Here is a 25,090-nt window from a genome sequence, read left to right on the forward strand (position 1 = left end):
TTATTATTTGATATTTTAGGTTTTTGGCACTTCGGCACAATTAGGCCATGTTGTGCCCACCTGAACCTTACTACTTTGCTATGTACTTTTGTCCTTTAGGTTTGCCCAGTACTTTCTGTAGAGCTGTTGAGAGTGGGTGTAATTCAACAGAGTGCCAGTTTAAAAATTATTGTTCTCTACAAACTGGGAATTGTCTGTGTGAAGGAGGTAAGACAGTTAGGAATAGCTTTTTATCATTTGTTTGTAGATTAACTTGAATGCTTTCAGATCATTAAGAAAGATGAAAATCTCTAAGAGTGTTTCTTCACTTATTACTGAGATATTACCTTATGTTCTGGCTTAAAGATTCCACAGCTTATTCAACACAGTGCCAGTTTAAAACTTAATGTTCTCTACAAACAGGATTCTACTTTTTTCTACAGCAGGACTGTAACATAATCTAATTATTTCATTTATAATTGTAATTACCAACAATTACTGATTTAACTCTCTAGAGCACCTAAAACTCACATTCTGTTTCGATCACTTTCATTTAGTGGGCATTTCTAACATACTGGAAGCATTGTTCTGAACTTTTTTTTTTTTTCAGATTCCTACAGTTACTGTCCAGTTATTACAAACAACTGTAAGCCAGACAGCTGTAGCAGTCATGGTACTTGCATTGACAATGGTACCCAGAGTCATTGTGTATGCACAAAAGGCTTTACTGGACAAAGGTCTTACTTTATAAATTATTCTTTTTCTTGTACTGAAATAAAAATTTACTGCCCCAACTGTAAAGATAACAAGCAAAGGAAAAAAAAAAAGATTTTTTTTAAAAAACAAAGCTTATCTATGGGAAAGAACTGCAAATTACTGCCATTTATCTGAAAAGGGGCAAGGTTTGTCTCCCTTTTTGCTATATATAACAAAATTAATTAATTAGTAAAAATTAATTAATTGGTTAATTTTTTGATTGATTAGTGTATTGTCATCGACTATGAATATTTTGGAAAATTTCAACTTGATCTGAGAATGAGAAGTGGGGAAAAACATGTCAAAACATAATAAGGGGATTAAATCCATATATATATATCCGCATCTCTCATTAAGTAGCATTTATTCCCCTTATTTCAATATCAAACAAAATAGTTAATCACCAATAATTAATTAACTAATTGATTCATGTCTTGTCAGATACAAGGAATACTTGTGCAAAAGTTTCAACTTGATCCAAGAATGAAAAAAAGAAACAGAGACAGACAACAGAGTGAGTTGATATAGCTTTGTAAAAACAACATAAATAGGATGTTGCTTAATTAAAGGACAAACAAATGATGTGAAGCCAGCCTTTAACTTTCATCACCTTCAAAGAAACACTCAAAATAGCTTTCAGTTCAAACTTACTTTTTATTTGCGATTGAGGCAGAAAGAAAGTGATGAAATTGTGATGAGTGGTCAAAATAATGTTTAGGAGGAATGCATGTAACAAGCTTTTAAGAAATACATGAAATCAAGTAATGTTTGGTGTTACTGAGAGATGTCATTCATTGTTGAACTTTTATTTGTAGATGTGAAACTCCTGAGGTATCAGCTTGTGACAGACTCAGGTGTGACAATAAAGGCACAAGACTTTGCCAACCCCTCGACCTGATCTATGCTGTGTGTCTTTGCAAGCCTGGCTACTCTGGACACTTTTGTACTGAACTTAATGGTCAGCAGACACAAGTACTTTAATACATACATAGTTATTAACATTATTTCTAATTGCCTTGCTTTAAAGCAGTCATTTTTTAGGAGGCTTTGAAATATAAACAATAACTTCTGTTGTTTTGCTATTGTATACTAATAACATGCAAAAGCTAGTGTTTAAGTCATCAGCAACTTAAAAAATTTCACTATTGAATCTTTCATATCTAAAATGAATGTTTTTTAAATGGTGACATGTAAATGCATTTAAAAAAAAAGTTTCTCTGAGAGAAACTTAGGGCTCTATGGGGCATATGATGTAAAGCTTACCTGTTTCCTTGGTCAATAGCTAATGAGGTTTTATGGCCAGCACAACTAACCACCTTCACTTTCCACAACCTATTTCTAGATTCCTGTAGAGCTGTCTGGACTAAGCATAATTAACAATAGCCCCTTTTTCCTAGAAAACAAACTCAAGGCCCATGAATTGGTAGCTAAGGAGATAATCACTCTGCCAACACTTAATAATAATTTAATTAAGAAGCACTCTCAATGAGTATCAGTTTTGGCTTAAGGTGCTTAGTGGACATAAGAAACATAAAAGACCAGGGTTAAAAGGACAAACTAATCTAAACAAGTTTAGAACAAGAAACTCTTAATGCTCTGCTTTAATGTAGTGAAGCATGTGGATTACCTGAGCTCAATGGAGAAGTTCTTAAACATATGGTCATGCACTTTCCTCTTAAAGTATAAATCATTAAGCTTACTCTCTATTGATCTACAGATGCTTGTGCCACTGAACCATGTAGGAATGGAGGAACATGTGAAAAGGTAAACAACTCCTACACTTGTTCCTGTGTGACTGGCTTTAAGGGCACTAACTGTGAGCTGCCTGAACTTACCTGTGGATCATGTAGGAATGCTTCAAGTTGTGATATTGATTACAATACTGGCCTACCTTTATGTACCTGTTCACCTGGCTATACTCAAGGTAAGTGAAGTATTAGGTGAACATTTGTGATAAATAATGAAATATATTTTTGGATAGAAATAGATAATTGCAACAAATAATGCAAGTATAAAAACATTGTGGTTGGGTCTTTAAAAATAAAAATGGTCTACTTGCATGTCATTTTCTTTTTTTTTTTTAAATTTAAAAATGGTCCAATAGATTTTGTAAATATTGTAAGTAAACTTCCCCTTTCAGACCTTGAGATCTATTGGGCAGATGATGTAAAGGTCATCTGTTTCTGTGGGCCACTGTTAAAGAGGGTGTCATGTGGTCCAATGACCAACCACCTGTTTACTTTTCCCCATTAGAGCTGAGTGTCCCCAGAAGCCCAGTCTTCACCAGGATTTGAACCTTGTCCCCCCACACCTCCCTGTAAATGTTGTAGAGTGATGATGTCAACTAATTGTAGGAGTTATTCATTTTACATACATTTTTTCAAGTATGTTTAAACACTGCCAAAGTAACTAGACTTATGAAACAATCTTTTTAATGGCTGTTTACCTTATTAGTGAAGTTAGGTTATAAAAGCACATATTTATTTACTTTTAGATATTATAAGGTTAGAATGCTCAGTCTTATATACCATTTAACTTGCTAAATAATGCTCTTTGACCTACACTATTTACTATACTCAAGGTACTTCAATGCTTCAAATATTTTTTAAGTTTAAAAATATTAAAAACCTTTACATTAGTAGTGAGAAAAAAGAAATAGTTGTCTTAATTTATTATAATTTATAATTGTATTTTTTATTTTATACAAAATATATATTTTTATCTAGACCATCATTTAATCAATGTAAATATCTATTCTTGAATAAAGAAAAACGATAATGCTTGTTTGATTTAATATTGATTACATTCTTTTCTTTATTTAAAGGCCCTATCTGTGACTTCCAGTACCTTGTGGATCAGACTCTGGCAGGAACTTTGTTATCTTCATCAACTGTTAATTACAAAGAATGCCATATTAGTTGCCTACAGAATGAACTATGTGATGGATTCACCTACACTTTCAATACAAGCTTGTGCAGTACATTTGCAAATGTCAGCAGCAGTGCCAGTGTGGCTTCTACTACCAATAAGACTGTAGCAGTCCTGAAGAAATGTCACGATACAACAGGTGACACAGAATCATTTTGTATATTATTAGAATGGTGCTTGAGTACTTTCACTCCCTATAAATGTTTTATTTAGTAGTTAAAGTCTTCATAAAATGAGCCCAAATTGTATTTAAGCCCCTAATTGTTTGTCACCTGAATGATGCATTGTACAAGTTCATTATTATTCTGTGCCACGTCGCTTATATAGATATGTTATATTACTTTTAGAAAGAACTCTGTAAAATGTTAACATCATACACAAAATTCTATTTTTCACTAGTAATTTTGGCCTGGAGACAGTTTTGAATGATTGAATGATTTGTGTGTTCATTGAGTCTTAATTATTAAATACCCTAACCCTAAGTCCAAAGCATTATAGTCTCTAATTTACTATTAAGATAGTCAGGTATTTAGGATAATTACAAATGATTGTTTTACCTAATGTAACAAACAAGACCCCAAATGCATGTATCAAAATATAGTTAAACTAGATACAAATAACAAAAAAATTATTAAAAAAAATATTTTTGTCACAAATATGTAAATAAAAGTGCTTGTTAGAATATAATTTTAGAAATCTAAGTTCAAGAGTGCAAATGTATTGACTCAAATTTGTGAGACATGTGTAAATTGTTGAGCTACATAACGAGGTGGCAATAGTTTGAATCCCATTGTAGATTAGAAATTTGTATTGGGCAATGTTTGTTAAGTGGAGTGCCCAAGACTCAGAAAGACACAAAGATAAAGGCACATTCCTCATTCCGTATGCAAATTTGTACAAATGCTCCTTCTTCCCTAGTGCTATTAGCCAGGAAAACCAGTGACTTGGAAGAATTTAAGTCATTGTTTAATAGGACGTAATCATCTTCTTTTTTGAAGTAACATCTGTATTATATAAGATAAGCATGAAAACCAGATACTCCCTCCCCCTGTCCATGAAAAAGATTGGACCAGAGTGCACTGAGCATGTTATAGCCTAAAATATAGATATATAAAGGTCATTAAAAACAAACAAACAATAAAATCATTATTTGTTATAAGTTTATTATCACTCATTTCTGAATAGAAACCCAAACTAAAATAATCAAAACAAACAAAATTTGTTCACAATTTTTCATTACATCAATTTTTCCAGGAAATTTGTTTCCTTTATGTGAATACACAGTTTGAATGGCTAAAACTTTTTTTTTAAAGCAAAAATTTTAAACTATTTATATAATGCGAAGTTGAAACACTTTATTTTAACATGAAAATTGGATTTAATTTCATATGTGTTTAGTGTTGTTGAGGCCATTGATTTATTATGTTGAGTTTATAGGAAATGAGATTGTTCAAAGGAGGGGTTTTATAAATATATATTATATATATATATTTATGTGCATTGTTCTATTTCAGAGACTACATTCTACACACCATGGATCACACCTAGAGGCTTTGAAAATGGTTTCAATGAGGGATTAGTTAATTTATCATCAGCTGTGAGTTTGTTTTGTTTCTTGTTAGTGCATTTTGATTTTCTTATATTTATTTATGTTAACAATTTTGGTGTATATTGAAACATGTATAACAGATATAATTTTGAGCACAGTCATATCTTATGCTAAATCAATCCAATATTTAAAAAAACAAAAATTTACATCTCTCTCTCTCTCTAGAAATAAGTGTTAACCACTTACATAACATTTAGTGCGCTATCACCATATATGGACTTTTTTTTTTACATGAAATAAATGTATACATTTTTTCATTTTCTATGCTAATACCAAAATATTCTAAATTTTAACTATATCCAAATGCCATATTTTGATCCTATTTTGTCCAATGCTTTCAGTTTGAGGAATCAATATGTACCTGGACACAGCCTCTAAGATCAGAATGTCGCTCAAAAAGTGGTGGACAATTATCATCTAATGTTTTATGTGATACCAACAGAGTTGTTTGTCCAGGAAATATAGGATTAAACTGCACCGATGTTGAAATGAGGTTCCTGTGTGCCAGGAGCAGAGGTTAGTCAAGAGAAACATTCAAACCATTACATGGCTTTTCAATTTCATAATATATGAGAAACATCTATACATTTTGCTATTAGTTCCTAGATCACTCTGGTGCATGTTCAGATAAGAATTTAGTAGGCCACACAATCGCCTCCCCAAACGACTTCTGTATGGGGGGTTGTGTGCAGGAAAGCACACCCAGGGGAGTCAATAGAAACGCTATAAAGACACCCTTAAGAGCCCCTTCAAGGAGTGTGATATTGACATTCATTGCTCCTTATGGCATGAAGCTGTGAGTGTCGGAGTCACGAGATATGAAGCAAGCAGAGTGACCAGCGTGAAAAAGTACCACACCAATAAAAAGCTGAGAGAAGCAAGCCTATCTGCAACTGACCATACCTACCCATGCCACATATGCAGCCTCCTTTTTAAAGCAAGGATTGGACTCAACAGTCATCTTCGAGTTAATAGGAAATGAGAAATGGGCTCACGAAGGAGGATATATATATATATATATATCATTGGCCTCCTTCAGTCATAGAATGACTATGGTTCATCCCAGAGCACACTTCCTCATGTGGCTGTGGAGCCCTATTTTGGAGAGACACTCCCGTCCAAATATAGCGCAGGTTAAGGTGGCTTTTGCTTCGGTGGTAGATGAGCTGGCTGTTTTTCGGATTGTACGTTTTTCTTCCTGAGCTGAGACCCATGTACTTTCACTGTCCATAGCTTTCTTTGTCACTGTCTCTCTCCATCTGTTGCAGTCTAGAGCTATATCTTCCCAATTGTCAGTATTAATGTTCACTGATTGAACCTACAGTTAACCCTTTCGCGCCGATAGGGTTATAACAATATATATATATACAGTCTAACCTTGTAGTAGTTGATTGTGTTACCAATTGTGTCATATTGGCTGTTTTATTTGACCCTTATTAAAGTACCAGATTATTTGGAGCTTTTGTTGTCAGGTTCTTGTGTTGATGTGTTGTGTGTTTAGCAGTGTTTACAGAAGGCTGGAGTAGGAGAGATCATAACAATATATATATGATTATATTCCTAACATTGTGACCCTACTTTCAAGCTGAAGCTTTTTTTAAGTTTTATAAAATCTAATCTTGTGTTCATCATTGAGTATTATTTTCAAGCCATTGAGTTTGAAGCATAGACATAAATAAATATAGACTGGAAAAAGGAAATAACTTCATGTAACTTGAAAACATGTATATCTATTGTATTCGGATTTCCGAATTCTGAAAAATTGCATGATCTTCAGTCTTAGAGATTAAACAAAACTCCTAGACATAAATAAAGTACACAGAAATGCAAGTCACAAATTTTCGTTTCATAAAACTCTATTATCGGCCAGTCTATATTTATTTATGTCTATGGTTTGAAGATATTGAACTTTAAAAAAAAATATTATTCAACACTGTGTTTCTTCAGTGCATTTACTAAAGAAGCTTCTTTAAACTTGCAAATGATACATTACCTTGAGAGACAAAAAGTCTAATTGATAGTGTGAACAACACACAATGCTTTTTCAAAAATATTTAAACTCAATAGCTTGGATTCAACATTTTAAAAAAGTATTCACCAATACCTCTTAAGTGTAAGTTAGTTGATATTTTTCTTACTTTTGTTGTTTTCTCCCATATGTTACAACTTGTCGTGATCTTTGTTCTCCTTGTACACACCCTACTTGACTGAAGCTTTACCTCATAGCACTGTGTCCTTGTAGTGTCAGCTGACAAGCCCTGTTTGTTGAGAGATGTCTGCCAAGAGCTGAAACCTTGTGTCAGAGGCATTTGTGAAGTGACAAACACCACAAGTTTCCACTATAAATGTATTTGCCCAGATGGATATGAAGGGGCCAACTGTCAGCATGAAATTAAGACTTGTCCAGGCACAAACTCAACAAGTACCACATGTTTCTGTCCTGTAGGATTCACTGGTTTGTTAACATTTTGTTTATTACAGATTGCTAAATAGAATGAATATTTTTTTTTATTACACAACTAGCATGCTATAGATGATAATATTGCGGTATTATTAATACATATTAGAAATAAAGTTTCCTTTTCAGAACTTGCAATCTATGGGGCCAATGAGGTAAAGGTAATGTGTAATGTGTTTCTGTGGCCCATGGTAAATGAGGGTGTCATGTAGCCAGCACAGTGACCAATCGCCTTTACTTTTCCCCAACTAATGTCTGGTAACCATTAGAGCTGGGTGGACTTGAGGTGCCCTAAAGATGCAGAAATAAAAAATCAAGGTCTCAAACCTGGGACCCTTCAGTTTGGAAGCCAAACGCTTTACCATTTGGCCACCACACCTCCAAACTCAATATGACTTGAAAGCTTTTTTTGTACACTTACATAGTTATTCCTCCAAACATTTTATTTGACAAATTGTATTGCAAGAAATATTTTTAAGACAGTGTTCTGCAGACATAATAATACAACTTGTCCAAAAATAGGTGACCTTTGCGACATTAATGTTGATGATTGTGTGACAGCAGCATGCAGCACAGCAGGGACTCTAAAGTGTATAGATGGAAATAACACATACACATGTGTGTGTAAAACTAACTACACTGGAGCTATGTGTCAGGTATCTTCTCTTTTGTTATTGTAGCTTGTATTTTAATGTTTGAAATGAATTTTTTTTTTGTTAGCAAAGATTCGCACTACTATTGATGCTCTGTTATTTCTACATTCAGCTCTATGAAGATGATTGTCTATCCCAACCTTGTCTGCACGGTGGAACTTGTATAGATCTCAACTCAAACTTCACATGTAGTTGTCCGCCTGGTTGGACTGGACGTCAGTGTGAGACATTAATTAACCTGTGTGATATCAACCCATGCAAAGGTGGGGCAAAGTGTACCGCTTTGTTGGATGACTTCTACTGCAGGTACATGTCTACACATATCCTGTAGCTTCAGTTCAAATTTTCTTAGGATTATTCTATTTTTTTAAAGTGACATTTTCAATGTCTGAGGTAAATTTGTTTACAAAAGATTGAATACTTTTTTGTTTCTAGTAGAGTAGAGAAAAAGAAAAAAAGTAAATAGGCATGACCAGAAACGTAGTGAGGGGCAAGGAGGGCACGATGTACTGGGCGCCACCCTCATGGGGGTGCCAAAAAAATAAAAATTATTGTAGATTTTTTAGTTCTAAGGTTATTTGTATTTTTATTCAATATATTTTATTTATATGCCTATATTTCTATATGATATTCATGGAAAATGGGGGGGTCGCGCAAATAAAGTTTATTGTTCACTATGCCTCTAGGGGTGACTTGACCCTATTAGTTTTTTTGTATTGTAAGCTATAAGTAAGATCTAGTTTAGCTAAAAGTTGACAGTGCTGTTCAATTATTATAAACATTGAATGTTTTAGTTTAATGTTATAGTGATGTTATAATGAGATTTAGGATGAAGGTCCTTTGAATGATAAAAAAAATGGGAAGAATAATTAACTGACAAATATTTTTTGTATAAGGGATATCTATTTCATTTGAATTAAGTGAAAACCCTTCTTAAATTCAGCTATATACATTGGTTTAGATCTTGGCAGTTGTTTTGCCAACTATGTTGGAATGTAAATAATTCTGACATTGGTTTCTTTTTTAATTATTTTAATTTGATAATTGTAATATATATAACTTATGATATTCATTAAACAAAAAAAAAGACATCAGATAGTGTCTTTGCATAGAGCTAAAAATAAGATTGGCCAATCTCTGTTTCAAAAGTCATTATTACAGAGAATGTAATTCTGATTATGTGACTCTATTGTGTTCCATTATAAACTTGCTTTCAGTTGCCCATCACAGACATACAGTAAAGTATGTGACACAACTCCTGATGTCTGTAATGTCAGCAACCCATGTCTCAACGGGGCTCAGTGTCTCAATAATGGGCTCAACTGTTCTTGTCTGACAGGTAAGTATACACTTTAAAAAAAAAATTGCTGTTTAGATTTGTTATAATCAAATGATATGCATATCAAATAGTTTACCCAGGGGCTCAGATTGCGTTTGCCCTCAGACAGTAGAAAGTTTAGTCTATTGGATCTAAAAATTCTTTCTAGGTAAAAAATGTTTAACTTTGTAAAGTAAAATCATCTACATAAGACAACTCTCTCCTTACAGGTACAACATTTGCTGGATGCCAGCTGTATTCCTCCTGTGAACAAGGATTCTGTCAGAACGGAGGTTCATGTTTAGCCAACATAAACACACCTGCACTCTGTACCTGTCTTCCAGGTTTCTATTACTTATTTTTTTCTATAATCTGTTATTATTTTTATTGGATCATCATTTGTTTGGGAAAAAAAGTAACCCCAACAAGGCTTTTAATCTATAGGTTATTCAGGCATTTATTGTGAAACACCCATCCACAAGTGTCCTCTGGTAAACTGCATCAGTCCAGCCACATGTGTTGAAGGCATTAATGAGCCTTTCTGTAGGTGTCCCATTGGGAAACAAGGAGCTACATGTATGGAAGGTAAGATGATCTCTTATAATATTCAAATGCAACAAAGTTGCTCAGTAAGGAGTTTCTTGTCATTAAATAGTGCCTATCCTGGATGGTGAGGGAATGTCTTGCACCTTATGATGTGGGATTACTTAAGTATTTGAAAAACAATGACTTGACCTACTACTTTTTTTTTTATTAGGAGTAAACCTTCATTAAGGATTTATAGATCATTGGATGGTTGAATAATTAAATAGATCTAACTCAAATTACACTTAATGGCAATGTCTTTGATATTGAATCATCTCTGAGCAAAATAAGTGTCTTTCTCTCAAAGTAATGTAGGTCGCTACTGAATTTGCTTGATCATGTGAAACACTGCACTCATCCTTAAATTACACTTAATAAATCAAGTACTTAACATTTTCTTTTCACACAGATATCAAAGATGATTTTGACTATTGTATCAGACCGTAACATTTTCTTTTCACATAGATATCAAAGATAATTTTGACTATTGTATCAGACCTTAACATTTTCTTTTCACATAGATATCAAAGATGATTTTGACTATTGTATCAGACCTTAACATTTTCTTTTCACACAGATATCAAAGATGATTTTGACTATTGTATCAGACCTTAACATTTTCTTTTCACACAGATATCAAAGATGATTTTGACTATTGTATCAGACCTTAACATTTTCTTTTCACACAGATATCAAAGATGATTTTGACTATTGTATCAGACCTTAACATTTTCTTTTCACACAGATATCAAAGATGATTTTGACTATTGTATCAGACCTTAACATTTTCTTTTCACACAGATATCAAAGATGATTTTGACTATTGTATCAGACCTTAACATTTTCTTTTCACACAGATATCAAAGATGATTTTGACTATTGTATCAGACCTTAACATTTTCTTTTCACACAGATATCAAAGATGATTTTGACTATTGTATCAGACCTTAACATTTTCTTTTCACACAGATATCAAAGATGATTTTGACTATTGTATCAGACCTTAACATTTTCTTTTCACACAGATATCAAAGATGATTTTGACTATTGTATCAGACCTTAACATTTTCTTTTCACACAGATATCAAAGATGGTTTTGACTATTGTATCAGACCTTAACATTTTCTTTTCACACAGATATCAAAGATGATTTTGACTATTGTATCAGACCTTAACATTTTCTTTTCACATAGATATCAAAGATGATTTTGACTATTGTATCAGACCTTCTTCTGACACCAGTGGTGCCACATTACCTTACCCTGTTCCATACAATGACACTGGAGGGTTCACAGTCAAGCTGTGGGTCAAGTTTACAAGGCCAGGATCTATGGGAAACTTTCTCACATTGTATTATACAAAGTAAGCATTGTGAACTACTGGACAATGTTTACATTCTTAAAGCTGATTTTATTAGTAGCCTTTTTTTTTTTTTTTTTTTTTTTACAGAATCTTTTTTAGTGTCCAAAAAAAAATTGTCTTTATAATTTCTCAGGGAAGGCTACAAGACACAGCCATCGGATGTTATCTTTGCTATAGATCATGTTGGTGTGAGACTTAGAAATTTGACTTACATCAGTTTCCTTGGCTTTGCAGTCAATGATGGCAACTGGCACAATGTTCTGGTGTCATGGAAAAAAGATACTGGTCAGGTTGAGCTGGTGATAGATTATTTGAAAAACGCTGTTGTCACTGGATATTTGCAAGGAATAACATTCAGTGCTGGAGGGTAAGTGAAAATAACAAAAAGTTATCATTATTTGCTGCCCTAATCTAAACTAAACCAGTTTTAGACATTTAAGGAAAAGATTGGATCGTGACCATTTAGTGTAATAATGAAAATGATGAAATATCAAACTATAGCAGTTCACTCATGTTGGGTATATTTAAATCTTGGGCTTCACTTGATGCAGTTGTTCTTTGCATCATTAAATATTCAAATCTTATTTTATCCAAAACTATCTTGATTACAGCTGTCACAAGCTACTATTTCAGGGAGCCATTATTTTTTTTAGAATTTTCTTGCCTCATATTAAGGGGCCATAGGGACAATTTTTTAAAGAAACCAGCTTCAGATATAGAATAGAATAAATACAAATGTTTCACTTGGTTAGCAGGTTGTAAATGATTATTGAATGTTTACATTTCTTCTCATACATGTCTTTGAATTTACTTTTCATTAAGGTTTATGGCTGTGGTTGGGTCATCACAATCAGAGCCTCAGAAATTTGTGGGCTGTATCTCTGACCTGGACATGCTGGACAGACCAGTGGACACTTCCACTGAATTGAATGGAATCAAAACTAACTCCAGTGCTTACTTAGGTAATGTTTTTAGATGGGGAGAGCTCCAGCCCATAGGCAATGTCTTGATAATCCAGCCTTCTAGTGCTGCATTGAGTAATTGTACTGGAGGAGGCCTGGGACCTTCTTGTTCTCAAGCATCAGGTATGTACATAAACAGTTGTTTTTTTTTGTGTCAGGCAATATCAATTGTATTTTCATACCTTTAAATGGAATGTACAGACGCCAACATTATTGGTACAGCAAATCTCTTTAAGGAATTTTATCATTAAATAGTTTTGTAAAATTATAACCCTGAGTTTGAACAGCATAGATTGAATGGTATTGGAATAAACAAGTTTGATATTCACTAATTTTTTTTTAGTTCTGTTTCAGCCTTTGTGATTATAAGATTTTTTTTTTAAAAGACATTTTTTTTCATATAATTTATGACAGATATAACACCACCAGTAATCAGCCAGTGTCCATCTAACCTTGCCATTTCAACCCTGCAAGCAAACACACCAGTCTCATGGTCACTTCCACCTAACTACAATTTCACTTGCACTCATCAGCCAGGTATCTTTCTTGAAATCATTTATATAGCTCTGTTTGAAACAACCAGAATGAGCCCTAGAACAATATAGTTTACACATCTTACCTCTATGTAATTTGTATTCTCCCAAATTATTTGAAACAAACACAGGATATTTGATTCACAATAATGCTGGTGTTCAATTTCTTAAATTTAATTCTAATTTTCTGAGTTTAATCTTCATAGCCTAGAGCTTGAATGTAACGTGTCAAGATCAATAAGACAATACTAAATTGTTTTGTTTTGGTAGCACCTGTAAACCTTGAGTAGACCTACATAGAGCATAGGGAAGTTAACAAACAATCATCAAGATCATTCTAGAATCTATTTGGAGATAAAGGACATAGATGGGGGGGGGGGGGGGAATGCAGAATTTGGGATCCTTTAGTTAAGCTTCTTGTTGATTCTATTTCTGTGGATGTTTAATTGAAATTTTATATTGCGATTCTATACTTGGAATAGTGTGTGTGCTTATTTATTTTGTGATTCCAATTTGTGAGCATTCAGTTTCATAAAGTGGGTTTCTGTTCATTGATTACAAATCTTTTGGATATTCTGTCCATAGAAAAATGTAATTGTATTCACCATGCAATACCAGTGTAACACTACCAATACTTCTGAAGGCTGTCTTGAAGTGTTTTATATATATATTTTTTTTTTCTAACAGGAGATATCTTTGCCTTAGGTAGTCACACAGTGGTTTGTGTAACTAAAGATTTAGCTGGTAACACTGCTATCTGTTCATTTTCTGTGTATGTTAATGGTAAGCATTTTGTTTTTTTTTAGTTACGGTTTATATTAAAGAGATAGGCTAGTTAGTTAACCGGTCATTTCATCCCCGGTCATTTCATCCCCGGTCACTTCATCCCTGGTCACTTCATCCCTGGTCATTTCATCCCCTGGTCACTTCATCCCCCGGTCACTTCATCCCCCGGTCACTTCATCCCCAATTAAATATTTTATATATAAATATGATTATGTAGAATGCTTTTTGACATTTTATGACTTATTACTAATACGTTTATAGAGTTTCCTCTTCCAGTTTCTTTTCTTAATGAGAAATCTTATTGTAAATCTGGGTGTGTACTTAGCTATAGCGCTTATATTGGATGTGGGGGTTGTAATATCATAATATTATCCGGATCAAAGGCCAAGTAAAAAATCATTTGAGAGATAGAAGTGCGATTAGAATAATTATGATCATGCCGCTGATAACTTATCATCAAAGACCAAGTTGTGGTGCAAGTAGTGGAAATCTTTTGAGAGATAGAAGTGCGATTACAATAATTATGACCGTGCCGCTGATAACTTATCATCAAAGGCAAAGGTGTGGTGAAAGTACGACCATGTTTCACTTTATTTTATTTTTCAATCGCTCTTTCTTGAAAATGGGCTTGTCATTTTTAGCCTTGAAATAAGGTTTTATTTTTTTCTAATAAAGGCGGAGTTCACCCATCCTCGGGATATCATGTCGCCTGTATGAGTTTTGCTTTAATTCCTTTTAAACATTAACATGTTACAATTTAGTCATTTAAATAAAAAATGAATATATTAAATATTCCTCATTTCATGATTTTTTAAATTACAATTTGTTAGATAAAAATGATCAGATGATGAAAATATCGGGATGAAATGACCGGGGATGAAGTGACCAGGGGATGAAATGACCGGGGATGAAGTGACCGGTGGATGAAGTGACCAGGGGATGAAGTGACCAGGGGATGAAATGACCGGGGATGAAGTGACTGGGGATGAAGTGAACAGGGGATGAAATGACCGGGGATGAAGTGACTGGGGATGAAGTGACTGGGGATGAAGTGACCGGGGATGAAGTGACCGGGGATGAAGTGACTGGGGATGAAATGACCGGGGATGAAATGACTGGGGATGAAGTGACCGGGGATGAAATGACCAGGGATGAAGTGACTGGGGATGAAATGACCGGGAACCTTTTATTAGATACCATTTATTTTGTTAGTTAGCAAATATTTGTTTTTAAAATTGTCTCAGTTCAGATCATTTAAAAAACATTTGAAATTTGTAGTGTCTATTTGTTGACAAAAATCTATTTCAGATGCTTTCTGTCCATCACTCCCTCAGCCTAGAGGGAATGGGACAGATGTATGCAATGCTGCCAATAATTTTACATACTGCTCAATGGATTGTCCAGCTAAAGTGTCAACCTTGACACAACCTGCTCCATACTATTATACTTGTGGACCTGAAGGAGCTTGGGAATCACTTGTAGCCACAGATGGTCTATTTCCATCGTGTGGATGTAAGTACTGACAATTTTTTAAAAAGCTTCTGTAATGTTGATAAAAGGTCTTCATTGTTTAGGGTTTAAGCATTCAACATAATGAATTTTGTATTACTACTTTATGTTCTATGCCACATTTTTCATAGCAGCCCCCAAAGTAAAAACTAATATTGTGTTTGTCATCTAGCACATTTAAATCTTAAGCACTTACAGAGCTGCTATAACTTCAGCATAAGGTTTAGTGTATTTGAAATAGTTGTATTGGTTAGTTTAAGTCCTTGAAAAGCATTGCTTAAAACTTTTAAAAATAAGTATGCATATTGAAGGTAAAGGGACTGTGTTGGTTGAGTGGTCTCTGGTTCAAATCTTGGAAGTTTGGGATTTTAAATTTAAATTTTGGGATTTTTAGGATGCCCTGAGTCGACCAAACTCTTATGGGTACCAAGCATTTGTTGGGAAAGCAAAGGCCATTAGCTGTTGTGCTGACCACATGACATCCTTATTAACTGTTTTTACTGCTTTACATCATCTGCCCAATAGCTTACAAGGTCTGGTAGGGTTACTTTACTTTACTATGCATATTGTAGCGACATAAATGTGATCCATTTTTGGAATGTGGACATGGCAGTATGTTTTTTTGGTAGCTAATCAGATTACCTTATTGTCTTCATTATGTTCAAGTCAGGTGCAATGGCTAAGTAAGGTCTACAGAAAGTGTTCCCTTTTTTTAAAAATCATTTAGTAGGCATGTAATTAAAGATAAGATGAAAATGGAAGTTAGTATTATTCATTACATGGAGTTGTTAGCATTATTGAGTTGTACAGCATCCCCTCAGGTTTATTTTCCATAGCTAAAAGTAAATGTGTTATTTCATCTGTATTTTCTTTTGTATGATCTATGCATTCATTATACATACTGCATACACTTTACCCAAAATATTATCCGCTGTCCTGGATGATTAAGAGGTAATGCAACTTCCAAAAAAAATATTACAAAAAAGTCAGCCAAGACTCCTTTTTTTGTCTTGCACAATCTTGTCACTGTTGTGAATACCATTTTGTGTAACACAGCTTGTGATCATGACTGACCCAGAATGGTTGCTTGAGAGTTTGTGTCAAGTAACACAAACTTACTTTGTCATCTTGTTTAATGTTGGCTTCAAATAAAATGAATGAAAGAAAATATCGTGGAAGATTTTTTCTCAAGTAAATAATTATTACTCTGGGACTAGAATATGACTTTGATTTAACTATACTGATGTCCTGAAAATGAACATTCAGGCTGGGTTGAAGACAAAAAAGCATAGATGCCATATTTTTAAATACAATGATTTCTTGTCCATCGAGCCTTCTTTGTTTGGATACTAATTAAATCACACTGTTCTTGTATTTCTGTTATTGTTTGTTGATATAATTGCTTGCATCCAATTTTTTTGTGTGCCCATATTTTTTTTATTTGATGTCAGTGGTCAGCAATGAGTCTCAAGTTAACATTGAGATGAGTCTGACTTACAACTTAAATGGGACCAATTGTACCAGCATCAGCGATGCCTTAAAGAACAAGACAAGAGAGAAACTTTTACAGGTGAGAGTCTTACTAGTGAACTTTTTTATCTGTTTAAGGAAAATATGAAATTTTCTTGATTCTGGCATATTGAATTCTAATTTTAACTTATGAAATCCTTCAATATTAGACATATCTTTTGTTTTAAACTAGATCCAAGTAAACAATCAATTCATATTGATAAATTAGAAGCACCAAAAAGACCATATCCATATTTTTGTGCTGTCATTCATTATGTTGCACCAATTTAATTCTTCCACTTTGGACAAAATATTTTAAAGTCATTATATTATTTTATTTTTTTTTAGAGGTGGTGGGAGAGTCAAGCTTACTATGACTCTATTATAGAATTATAGCAGAATCAGATTCATATACATTATTTATAATTTGTGCAGATCTTTAAGTACATATGAAAAAGAAATGTTTTGGTACAAAGTGAACAATGCTGTTTGCTATAGTGACTGCAAAAGTTGTTTTGTTATAAATTAGTTATTGATAATAATTTTTGATTTGTTTAACAAGCTTCAAAAGCCGTTAGGAAATGTGTTGTGTTCAATGGAGAGTTGCCAGGATGTAGCTGTGGTGATCAATTGCAGTCAGCCAGAGATTGTATCCGTGCAAATCTCACTTCAGAACATCAGGTAACATTGTCATAACACCCACAAGGTTTGGCTATATACTTTTTGAAGATTGTTTCTCCTGTGCTTAACTTTCTAGTTCTTGAATAGATAATTTGTTGTCATTAAACCAGTCTGTAACAATGGTATTTATAAAGAAATGATACAAATGGTGTGGGTGCGTGGTATTGAAATGCTGGTCACATTTTTCTGTTATTGGATATATTTGTTAATTATGAGGTTACTTATACAGTAAATGTAAAAGTATTAGAATAAAGTACAGTAATCTGAAAGTACCATTGTAAGTGTGCATTCTATTATTATATTTCTTCCAGTACACCTGTGTACAATGGTAGTGAGGTACTGAGACCTGAAGATCTTTTACTTATTGCTGTTCTTGATGATGATTTGTTCAATTGGAAAGTAAGTGCTGGAAATGTTTTATTTTTTACTTGGGGGCGAGGTTGCTGAGTGGTTAATTGTTTGGCTTCCAAACCTGGGGTCATGGGTTTGAATCTTGGTGAGGACTGGAATTTTGAATTTTGGGATTTTTTAGGGCTCCCCTGAGTCTAATGGGTACCTGACTTTAGTTGGGAAAGTAAAAGCTGTTGGTAATCAAGCTGGCCACATGACACCCTGCTCGTTAACTGTTGTCCAAAGAAACAGATGACTTCTTCTGAAAGGAGAACTTTACTATAGTTGTTACTTGCTGAAGAGTTGTGATATCTTATCTTCTTATCTTATATGATACAGTCGTTACTTCAAAAAAGAAGATGATTACATCCTACGTGTCATGCATTTAGACATGCATGTTTACCAATAACCTAAACTCCACCAAGTCACTGGTTTTCCTGGCTAGTTCAGGCAACCCATTCCATGCTCTAATAGCGCTAGGAAAGAAGGAGCTTTTGTAAAAATTTGTCCTAGCATATGGAACAAGGAATGTGCCTTTATCTTTTGTGTTTTTCTGAGTATTTTATTAAATTTTGTTTTTGTATTTGAAGATTATGGTTCAGTGTTTTATGTATTATTGCTACTTTACTTTTAAGTCTTCTATCCTGAAGGCTTTCTAAATTTATTGATTTTACTAAAAGTGTTACTCTAGTCAAATGTGAATATTTGTTTGTTATGAATCTCACTGCTCTATTTTGTGTCTGTTCCAGTTTCTTAATGTTTTCTTGAGTTGAGGGGTCCCAAACAGAGGATGCATATTCTATTATTGGCCTAACCAAGGTCTTGTAGCATTTAATCATCTTAAGAGTTAGGAGTTAAGTAAAAAGGGATTGAATTTATCAGACATTACAGTATTTAAAATGATAGTGATAAATGATAATAAAATAAACAAAAAGCCACTTTAAACTGATTCATGAACATGCCTGATTATTTTTTGTTTCATTGCATTTTACATTTATTACAGGATGTTTTCCCATCTTTAGACTTTGACACGGATGATTTCAATTTAGATGTCACATTTCAATGTCCATTGGGCCAAGTATTTAGGAATGGATTCTGTGGTGAGTTATTACAGATTTCTATTTGACAACTTGATAGTCTAAATTAAAATAACAATCAAAATATAATCAAATACACTATTGTTATTTTGTAACTAGTATCCTGTGGTCCTGGTACGTATTACAATACATCTTCTACCACATGTGAAAACTGCCCTGTGGGTCTGTATGCTGAAACATATGGACAGCTCAGTTGTTCACTTTGTCCGTCAGGGAAAACTACTAGAGGCAAGGGAAGTGACTCTGCAATGTATTGCACAAGTAGGTGTTGTTTAAGTACCATGCTTATGAAATGTGAAGCAGATATGTTTAAGTACCATGCTTATGAAATGTGAAGCAGATATGTTTAAGTACCATGCTTATGAAATGTGAAGCAGATATGTTTAAGTACCATGCTTATGAAATGTGAAGCAGATATGTTTAAGTACCATGCTTATGAAATGTGAAGCAGATATGTTTAAGTACCATGCTTATGAAATGTGAAGCAGATATGTTTAAGTACCATGCTTATGAAATGTGAAGCAGATATGTTTAAGTACCATGCTTATGAAATGTGAAGCAGATATGTTTAAGTACCATGCTTATGAAAGGCTACTGAAGCAGATATGTTTAAGTACCATGCTTATGAAATGTACTGAAGCAGATATGTTTAAGTACCATGCTTATGAAATGTGAAGCAGATATGTTTAAGTACCATGCTTATGAAATGTGAAGCAGATATGTTTAAGTACCATGCTTATGAAATGTGAAGCAGATATGTTTAAGTACCATGCTTATGAAATGTGAAGCAGATATGTTTAAGTACCATGCTTATGAAATGTGAAGCAGATATGTTTAAGTACCATGCTTATGAAATGTGAAGCAGATATGTTTAAGTACCATGCTTATGAAATGTGAAGCAGATATGTTTAAGTACCATGCTTATGAAATGTGAAGCAGATATGTTTAAGTACCATGCTTATGAAATGTGAAGCAGATATGTTTAAGTACCATGCTTATGAAAGGCTACTGAAGCAGATATGTTTAAGTACCATGCTTATGAAATGTACTGAAGCAGATATGTTTAAGTACCATGCTTATGAAATGTGAAGCAGATATGTTTAAGTACCATGCTTATGAAATGTGAAGCAGATATGTTTAAGTACCATGCTTATGAAAGGCTACTGAAGCAGATATGTTTAAGTACCATGCTTATGAAATGTGAAGCAGATATGTTTAAGTACCATGCTTATGAAATGTGAAGCAGATATGTTTAAGTACCATGCTTATGAAATGTGAAGCAGATATGTTTAAGTACCATGCTTATGAAATGTGAAGCAGATATGTTTAAGTACCATGCTTATGAAATGTGAAGCAGATATGTTTAAGTACCATGCTTATGAAATGTGAAGCAGATATGTTTAAGTACCATGCTTATGAAATGTGAAGCAGATATGTTTAAGTACCATGCTTATGAAATGTGAAGCAGATATGTTTAAGTACCATGCTTATGAAATGTGAAGCAGATATGTTTAAGTACCATGCTTATGAAATGTGAAGCAGATATGTTTAAGTACCATGCTTATGAAAGGCTACTGAAGCAGATATGTTTAAGTACCATGCTTATGAAATGTACTGAAGCAGATATGTTTAAGTACCATGCTTATGAAATGTGAAGCAGATATGTTTAAGTACCATGCTTATGAAATGTGAAGCAGATATGTTTAAGTACCATGCTTATGAAAGGCTACTGAAGCAGATATGTTTAAGTACCATGCTTATGAAATGTGAAGCAGATATGTTTAAGTACCATGCTTATGAAATGTGAAGCAGATATGTTTAAGTACCATGCTTATGAAATGTGAAGCAGATATGTTTAAGTACCATGCTTATGAAATGTGAAGCAGATATGTTTAAGTACCATGCTTATGAAATGTGAAGCAGATATGTTTAAGTACCATGCTTATGAAATGTGAAGCAGATATGTTTAAGTACCATGCTTATGAAATGTGAAGCAGATATGTTTAAGTACCATGCTTATGAAATGTGAAGCAGATATGTTTAAGTACCATGCTTATGAAATGCTGCTGAAGCAGATATGTTTAAGTACCATGCTTATGAAAGGCTACTGAAGCAGATATGTTTAAGTACCATGCTTATGAAATGTACTGAAGCAGATATGTTTAAGTACCATGCTTATGAAATGTGAAGCAGATATGTTTAAGTACCATGCTTATGAAATGTGAAGCAGATATGTTTAAGTACCATGCTTATGAAATGTGAAGCAGATATGTTTAAGTACCATGCTTATGAAATGTGAAGCAGATATGTTTAAGTACCATGCTTATGAAATGTGAAGCAGATATGTTTAAGTACCATGCTTATGAAATGTGAAGCAGATATGTTTAAGTACCATGCTTATGAAATGTGAAGCAGATATGTTTAAGTACCATGCTTATGAAATGTGAAGCAGATATGTTTAAGTACCATGCTTATGAAATGTGAAGCAGATATGTTTAAGTACCATGCTTATGAAATGTGAAGCAGATATGTTTAAGTACCATGCTTATGAAATGTGAAGCAGATATGTTTAAGTACCATGCTTATGAAATGCTGCTGAAGCAGATATGTTTAAGTACCATGCTTATGAAATGCTGCTGAAGCAGATATGTTTAAGTACCATGCTTATGAAATGTGAAGCAGATATGTTTAAGTACCATGCTTATGAAATGCTGCTGAAGCAGATATGTTTAAGTACCATGCTTATGAAATGTGAAGCAGATATGTTTAAGTACCATGCTTATGAAATGTGAAGCAGATATGTTTAAGTACCATGCTTATGAAATGCTGCTGAAGCAGATATGTTTAAGTACCATGCTTATGAAATGCTGCTGAAGCAGATATGTTTAAGTACCATGCTTATGAAATGTGAAGCAGATATGTTTAAGTACCATGCTTATGAAATGCTACTGAAGCAGATATGTTTAAGTACCATGCTTATGAAATGTGAAGCAGATATGTTTAAGTACCATGCTTATGAAATGCTACTGAAGCAGATATGTTTAAGTACCATGCTTATGAAATGTGAAGCAGATATGTTTAAGTACCATGCTTATGAAATGTGAAGCAGATATGTTTAAGTACCATGCTTATGAAATGCTGCTGAAGCAGATATGTTTAAGTACCATGCTTATGAAATGTACTGAAGCAGATATTTTTAAGTACCATGCTTATGAAATGCTACTGAAGCAGATATTTTTAAGTACCATGCTTATGAAATGTACTGAAGCAGATATTTTTAAGTACCATGCTTATGAAATGCTGCTGAAGCAGATATTTTTTCTAGTGGCTAGAATTCATAAATAAAAATGTTAGATAAATGTTAACTTAGAAAGTACTAAAAATGAAGGGATTAAATGCACAATTGAATTTGATTGTTACAAATTCTAGCATATTGAAGAAACAGTGCTTCATTCTGAATTCATTTTCATTTACTGTGCAGCCAACTGCAGTTCAGGAGAAGAATTTTTAATGTCAACCAAAAGTTGTGTCCCTTGTCATCGTGGGTACTTTAGAGATTCATCTAACTCAAGTCAGGAGAACTGCCTTATGTGCCCTGCAGATTTTATAACCCCTAGTGAGGCCAGTGTATCGTCAGCTCAGTGTTATATCAGTAAGTTTTCTTCTGTGCATTGCATTGATTGTTTTATTTAGTTTAGTAAAGTGTTTAGAAAAATATATAAAAACAACCTAACTTGCATGAATAACAACTATAAATGAATGTTTAGCAGGGATACTTACCTTATTTTTGGAGCATATACCCCTCACAAATAGCAAAATAAGTGTTAGCAAAATAAGTGTTAGGATGTGAGATCTTTTCGCTGTATGATGATGACTTAACAGCAAGACAAGTCTAAATCTTGAAGCAGTTTCAATATATTATTATACAAATACTTTTGACAAATACATCTCCAACTCTATTCACTCTGCAACTCTAACTTTCCAATTAACAATAACAAAATCAAGCCTTCAATACCCTTTTGGTTCACCCATACCTTTTCCAATGTACCTGGTAAAATGAACAACACACATCAATCCTAGACAATGCAGACACTTTTATTGCTCGTGTCTCACACTCATGTGTCTCACCCATGTTGTACTACAGTGCCAACAAACAGCTCATTTAGACCTTGACTATTGCGCTTTCTCATATTTCTAGTCCCACAATAAGTAAAAACACAATCGTACAACCCGCACCCTTGTATGTGCAAAGCTTGACTGGTAGTAAACTTGTCACAATTGATAACTGGTATATTAAAGATTCTCTGCCGCATCGGTACTATTTTGTTTTCTTGAGGTTTATAATGAGATGTTCTTAAAGCTTTCCAATGTACATTTCACAACCACACAGCAAACTATAGGAGGTGTAAAAGACCCACCAGTATATTCATAGTTTCCGTTATCTATGTTTATATATAAAAGAAATTTTGTTAACCCAGCACCTTTGTATACTCTGCAAAGCTGCTATTTATTTGTAAAAACCTGTATAACCTGTGGGCTATATGCGCCAAAATACGGTAGAATGGGTAGGTTATTTGCACCTTCTTGATTTCAGTTTAGATGTTGAAGCTAATTGAAGATATTGTAATGAAATTTAAGATGAAAACTGAATAGTATTATTACAATAGTATAATAGGAAGAACATCTGAATTAACCCTTATCAATTGAAAGTCTAAACCTCTAAGCAAATGATATTATTTGCCTATATTCTGCACACAATCTTGATGAATGTATGAAACTAAAGTTTTGTTAATTTGTAATTGTTGAAATATTGCTTAGGGTAATGGGTTTGTTATAGATAAGAGCTTAGAGATAAATTATTGAGAGCAAGAAAAGAAATGAATGAAACATTTATTTTTGTCTTTAGGAAACTGCACAATTCTTGGTACCTACAGGAATGCACAGTCTAACCAATGTGAGAACTGCCCTATTGGGACTTACAGTGATACAAAATGGCAAGAGGCTTGTAGATCTTGTCCTTCGGGACAGACCACAGAATCAGTTGGAACCAGTTCAGTCAATTTGTGTTACAGTGAGTTACTAGGTTTACTTTTTGCTATTTTAGTGTCGTTGCATAGTATTTTATACTTTTTCAGTGCATTTAGTCTAGTTACCAACTATATCTTTTTGTAGCCAGTTGTTCAGCTGGTCAGTATTTCAATATCAGCCAAAGAGTTTGTTTACCATGTGATAGTGGGCAGTATCAGGACATGCAGGGACAATTTAAGTGCTTAACATGTCCATTTGGTCAGCAATCAGTGGAGTCTAAGACATCTTGTTCAGGTAGAAGACTTAATTGTTTTCTTTTTCTTTATTTAGATCTATTGCAGACATAAATAACAAAGCTATGTCATCAAATAAAGTTTGCATATTGCATAAATCACAAAATTAACTTGACAATCAATATCTAGACTCTAGTATCTAGTCTACATGAATGTTATTTAACATAATCTACCTTTCTCTGTTTTCTTTTGAAAGCACATTGCATTGTTAGATTAGGAAAAATTGAATAGTTTTACATGTAACACACACCTTGAGTGTTTACTGTAAATCAAGGTTTAAAATTATTGGGACTTAGCTGAAGTCATTTCTTTACATTTGATCAAACTCTTCAAATAAGATATTTTAATACCTATTTTGCACAGAATGTGAACTCTCTCTAATAAAAGCTTATTATAATTGTGTACTCTAGTGGTAGCCTCTACTCCAACCACAAGCTCTTCAAGTGAGATTAATGTGATTGTTGGATGTGTGGTTGGTATTGTTAGCTTCCTGTTGCTGCTTATACCACTAGCTATCATCCTGTGGAGGAGGTCAGTGACATATTTTTATATAGTGTCTTTGGTACTGTAGGAAAACATCTATCATTAAATAAACATTTTAAAATATTAATTTCTTCTAAAGATTGATAAAAAAAAATGTACTTGAAATTGAAA

General features: G+C 33.6%; 1 protein-coding gene across 1 annotated transcript in view; it reads left to right on the top strand.

Annotated features, from left to right (window-relative positions):
* The window catches only part of LOC106061064 (uncharacterized), a 56,212-nt gene that overhangs the window by 28,575 nt on the left and 2,547 nt on the right, over positions 1 to 25,090 (top strand). The window contains exons 25-52 of the mRNA XM_056019105.1: positions 100 to 207; positions 590 to 716; positions 1,551 to 1,693; positions 2,453 to 2,659; positions 3,560 to 3,802; positions 5,178 to 5,260; positions 5,614 to 5,788; positions 7,515 to 7,727; positions 8,253 to 8,386; positions 8,496 to 8,689; positions 9,601 to 9,722; positions 9,932 to 10,045; positions 10,146 to 10,286; positions 11,480 to 11,648; positions 11,782 to 12,015; positions 12,471 to 12,733; positions 13,025 to 13,147; positions 13,831 to 13,926; positions 15,238 to 15,441; positions 16,890 to 17,008; positions 17,510 to 17,628; positions 17,940 to 18,027; positions 19,022 to 19,118; positions 19,215 to 19,376; positions 22,597 to 22,767; positions 24,022 to 24,186; positions 24,288 to 24,437; positions 24,847 to 24,967. Coding sequence (XP_055875080.1) covers positions 100 to 207; positions 590 to 716; positions 1,551 to 1,693; positions 2,453 to 2,659; positions 3,560 to 3,802; positions 5,178 to 5,260; positions 5,614 to 5,788; positions 7,515 to 7,727; positions 8,253 to 8,386; positions 8,496 to 8,689; positions 9,601 to 9,722; positions 9,932 to 10,045; positions 10,146 to 10,286; positions 11,480 to 11,648; positions 11,782 to 12,015; positions 12,471 to 12,733; positions 13,025 to 13,147; positions 13,831 to 13,926; positions 15,238 to 15,441; positions 16,890 to 17,008; positions 17,510 to 17,628; positions 17,940 to 18,027; positions 19,022 to 19,118; positions 19,215 to 19,376; positions 22,597 to 22,767; positions 24,022 to 24,186; positions 24,288 to 24,437; positions 24,847 to 24,967 — 4,285 coding nt within the window. The remainder of the gene's footprint in view (positions 1 to 99; positions 208 to 589; positions 717 to 1,550; positions 1,694 to 2,452; positions 2,660 to 3,559; positions 3,803 to 5,177; positions 5,261 to 5,613; positions 5,789 to 7,514; positions 7,728 to 8,252; positions 8,387 to 8,495; positions 8,690 to 9,600; positions 9,723 to 9,931; positions 10,046 to 10,145; positions 10,287 to 11,479; positions 11,649 to 11,781; positions 12,016 to 12,470; positions 12,734 to 13,024; positions 13,148 to 13,830; positions 13,927 to 15,237; positions 15,442 to 16,889; positions 17,009 to 17,509; positions 17,629 to 17,939; positions 18,028 to 19,021; positions 19,119 to 19,214; positions 19,377 to 22,596; positions 22,768 to 24,021; positions 24,187 to 24,287; positions 24,438 to 24,846; positions 24,968 to 25,090) is intronic.

The sequence above is a fragment of the Biomphalaria glabrata genome, chromosome 2 (assembly GCF_947242115.1).
Source record: "Biomphalaria glabrata chromosome 2, xgBioGlab47.1, whole genome shotgun sequence".
NCBI lineage: Eukaryota > Metazoa > Mollusca > Gastropoda > Planorbidae > Biomphalaria > Biomphalaria glabrata.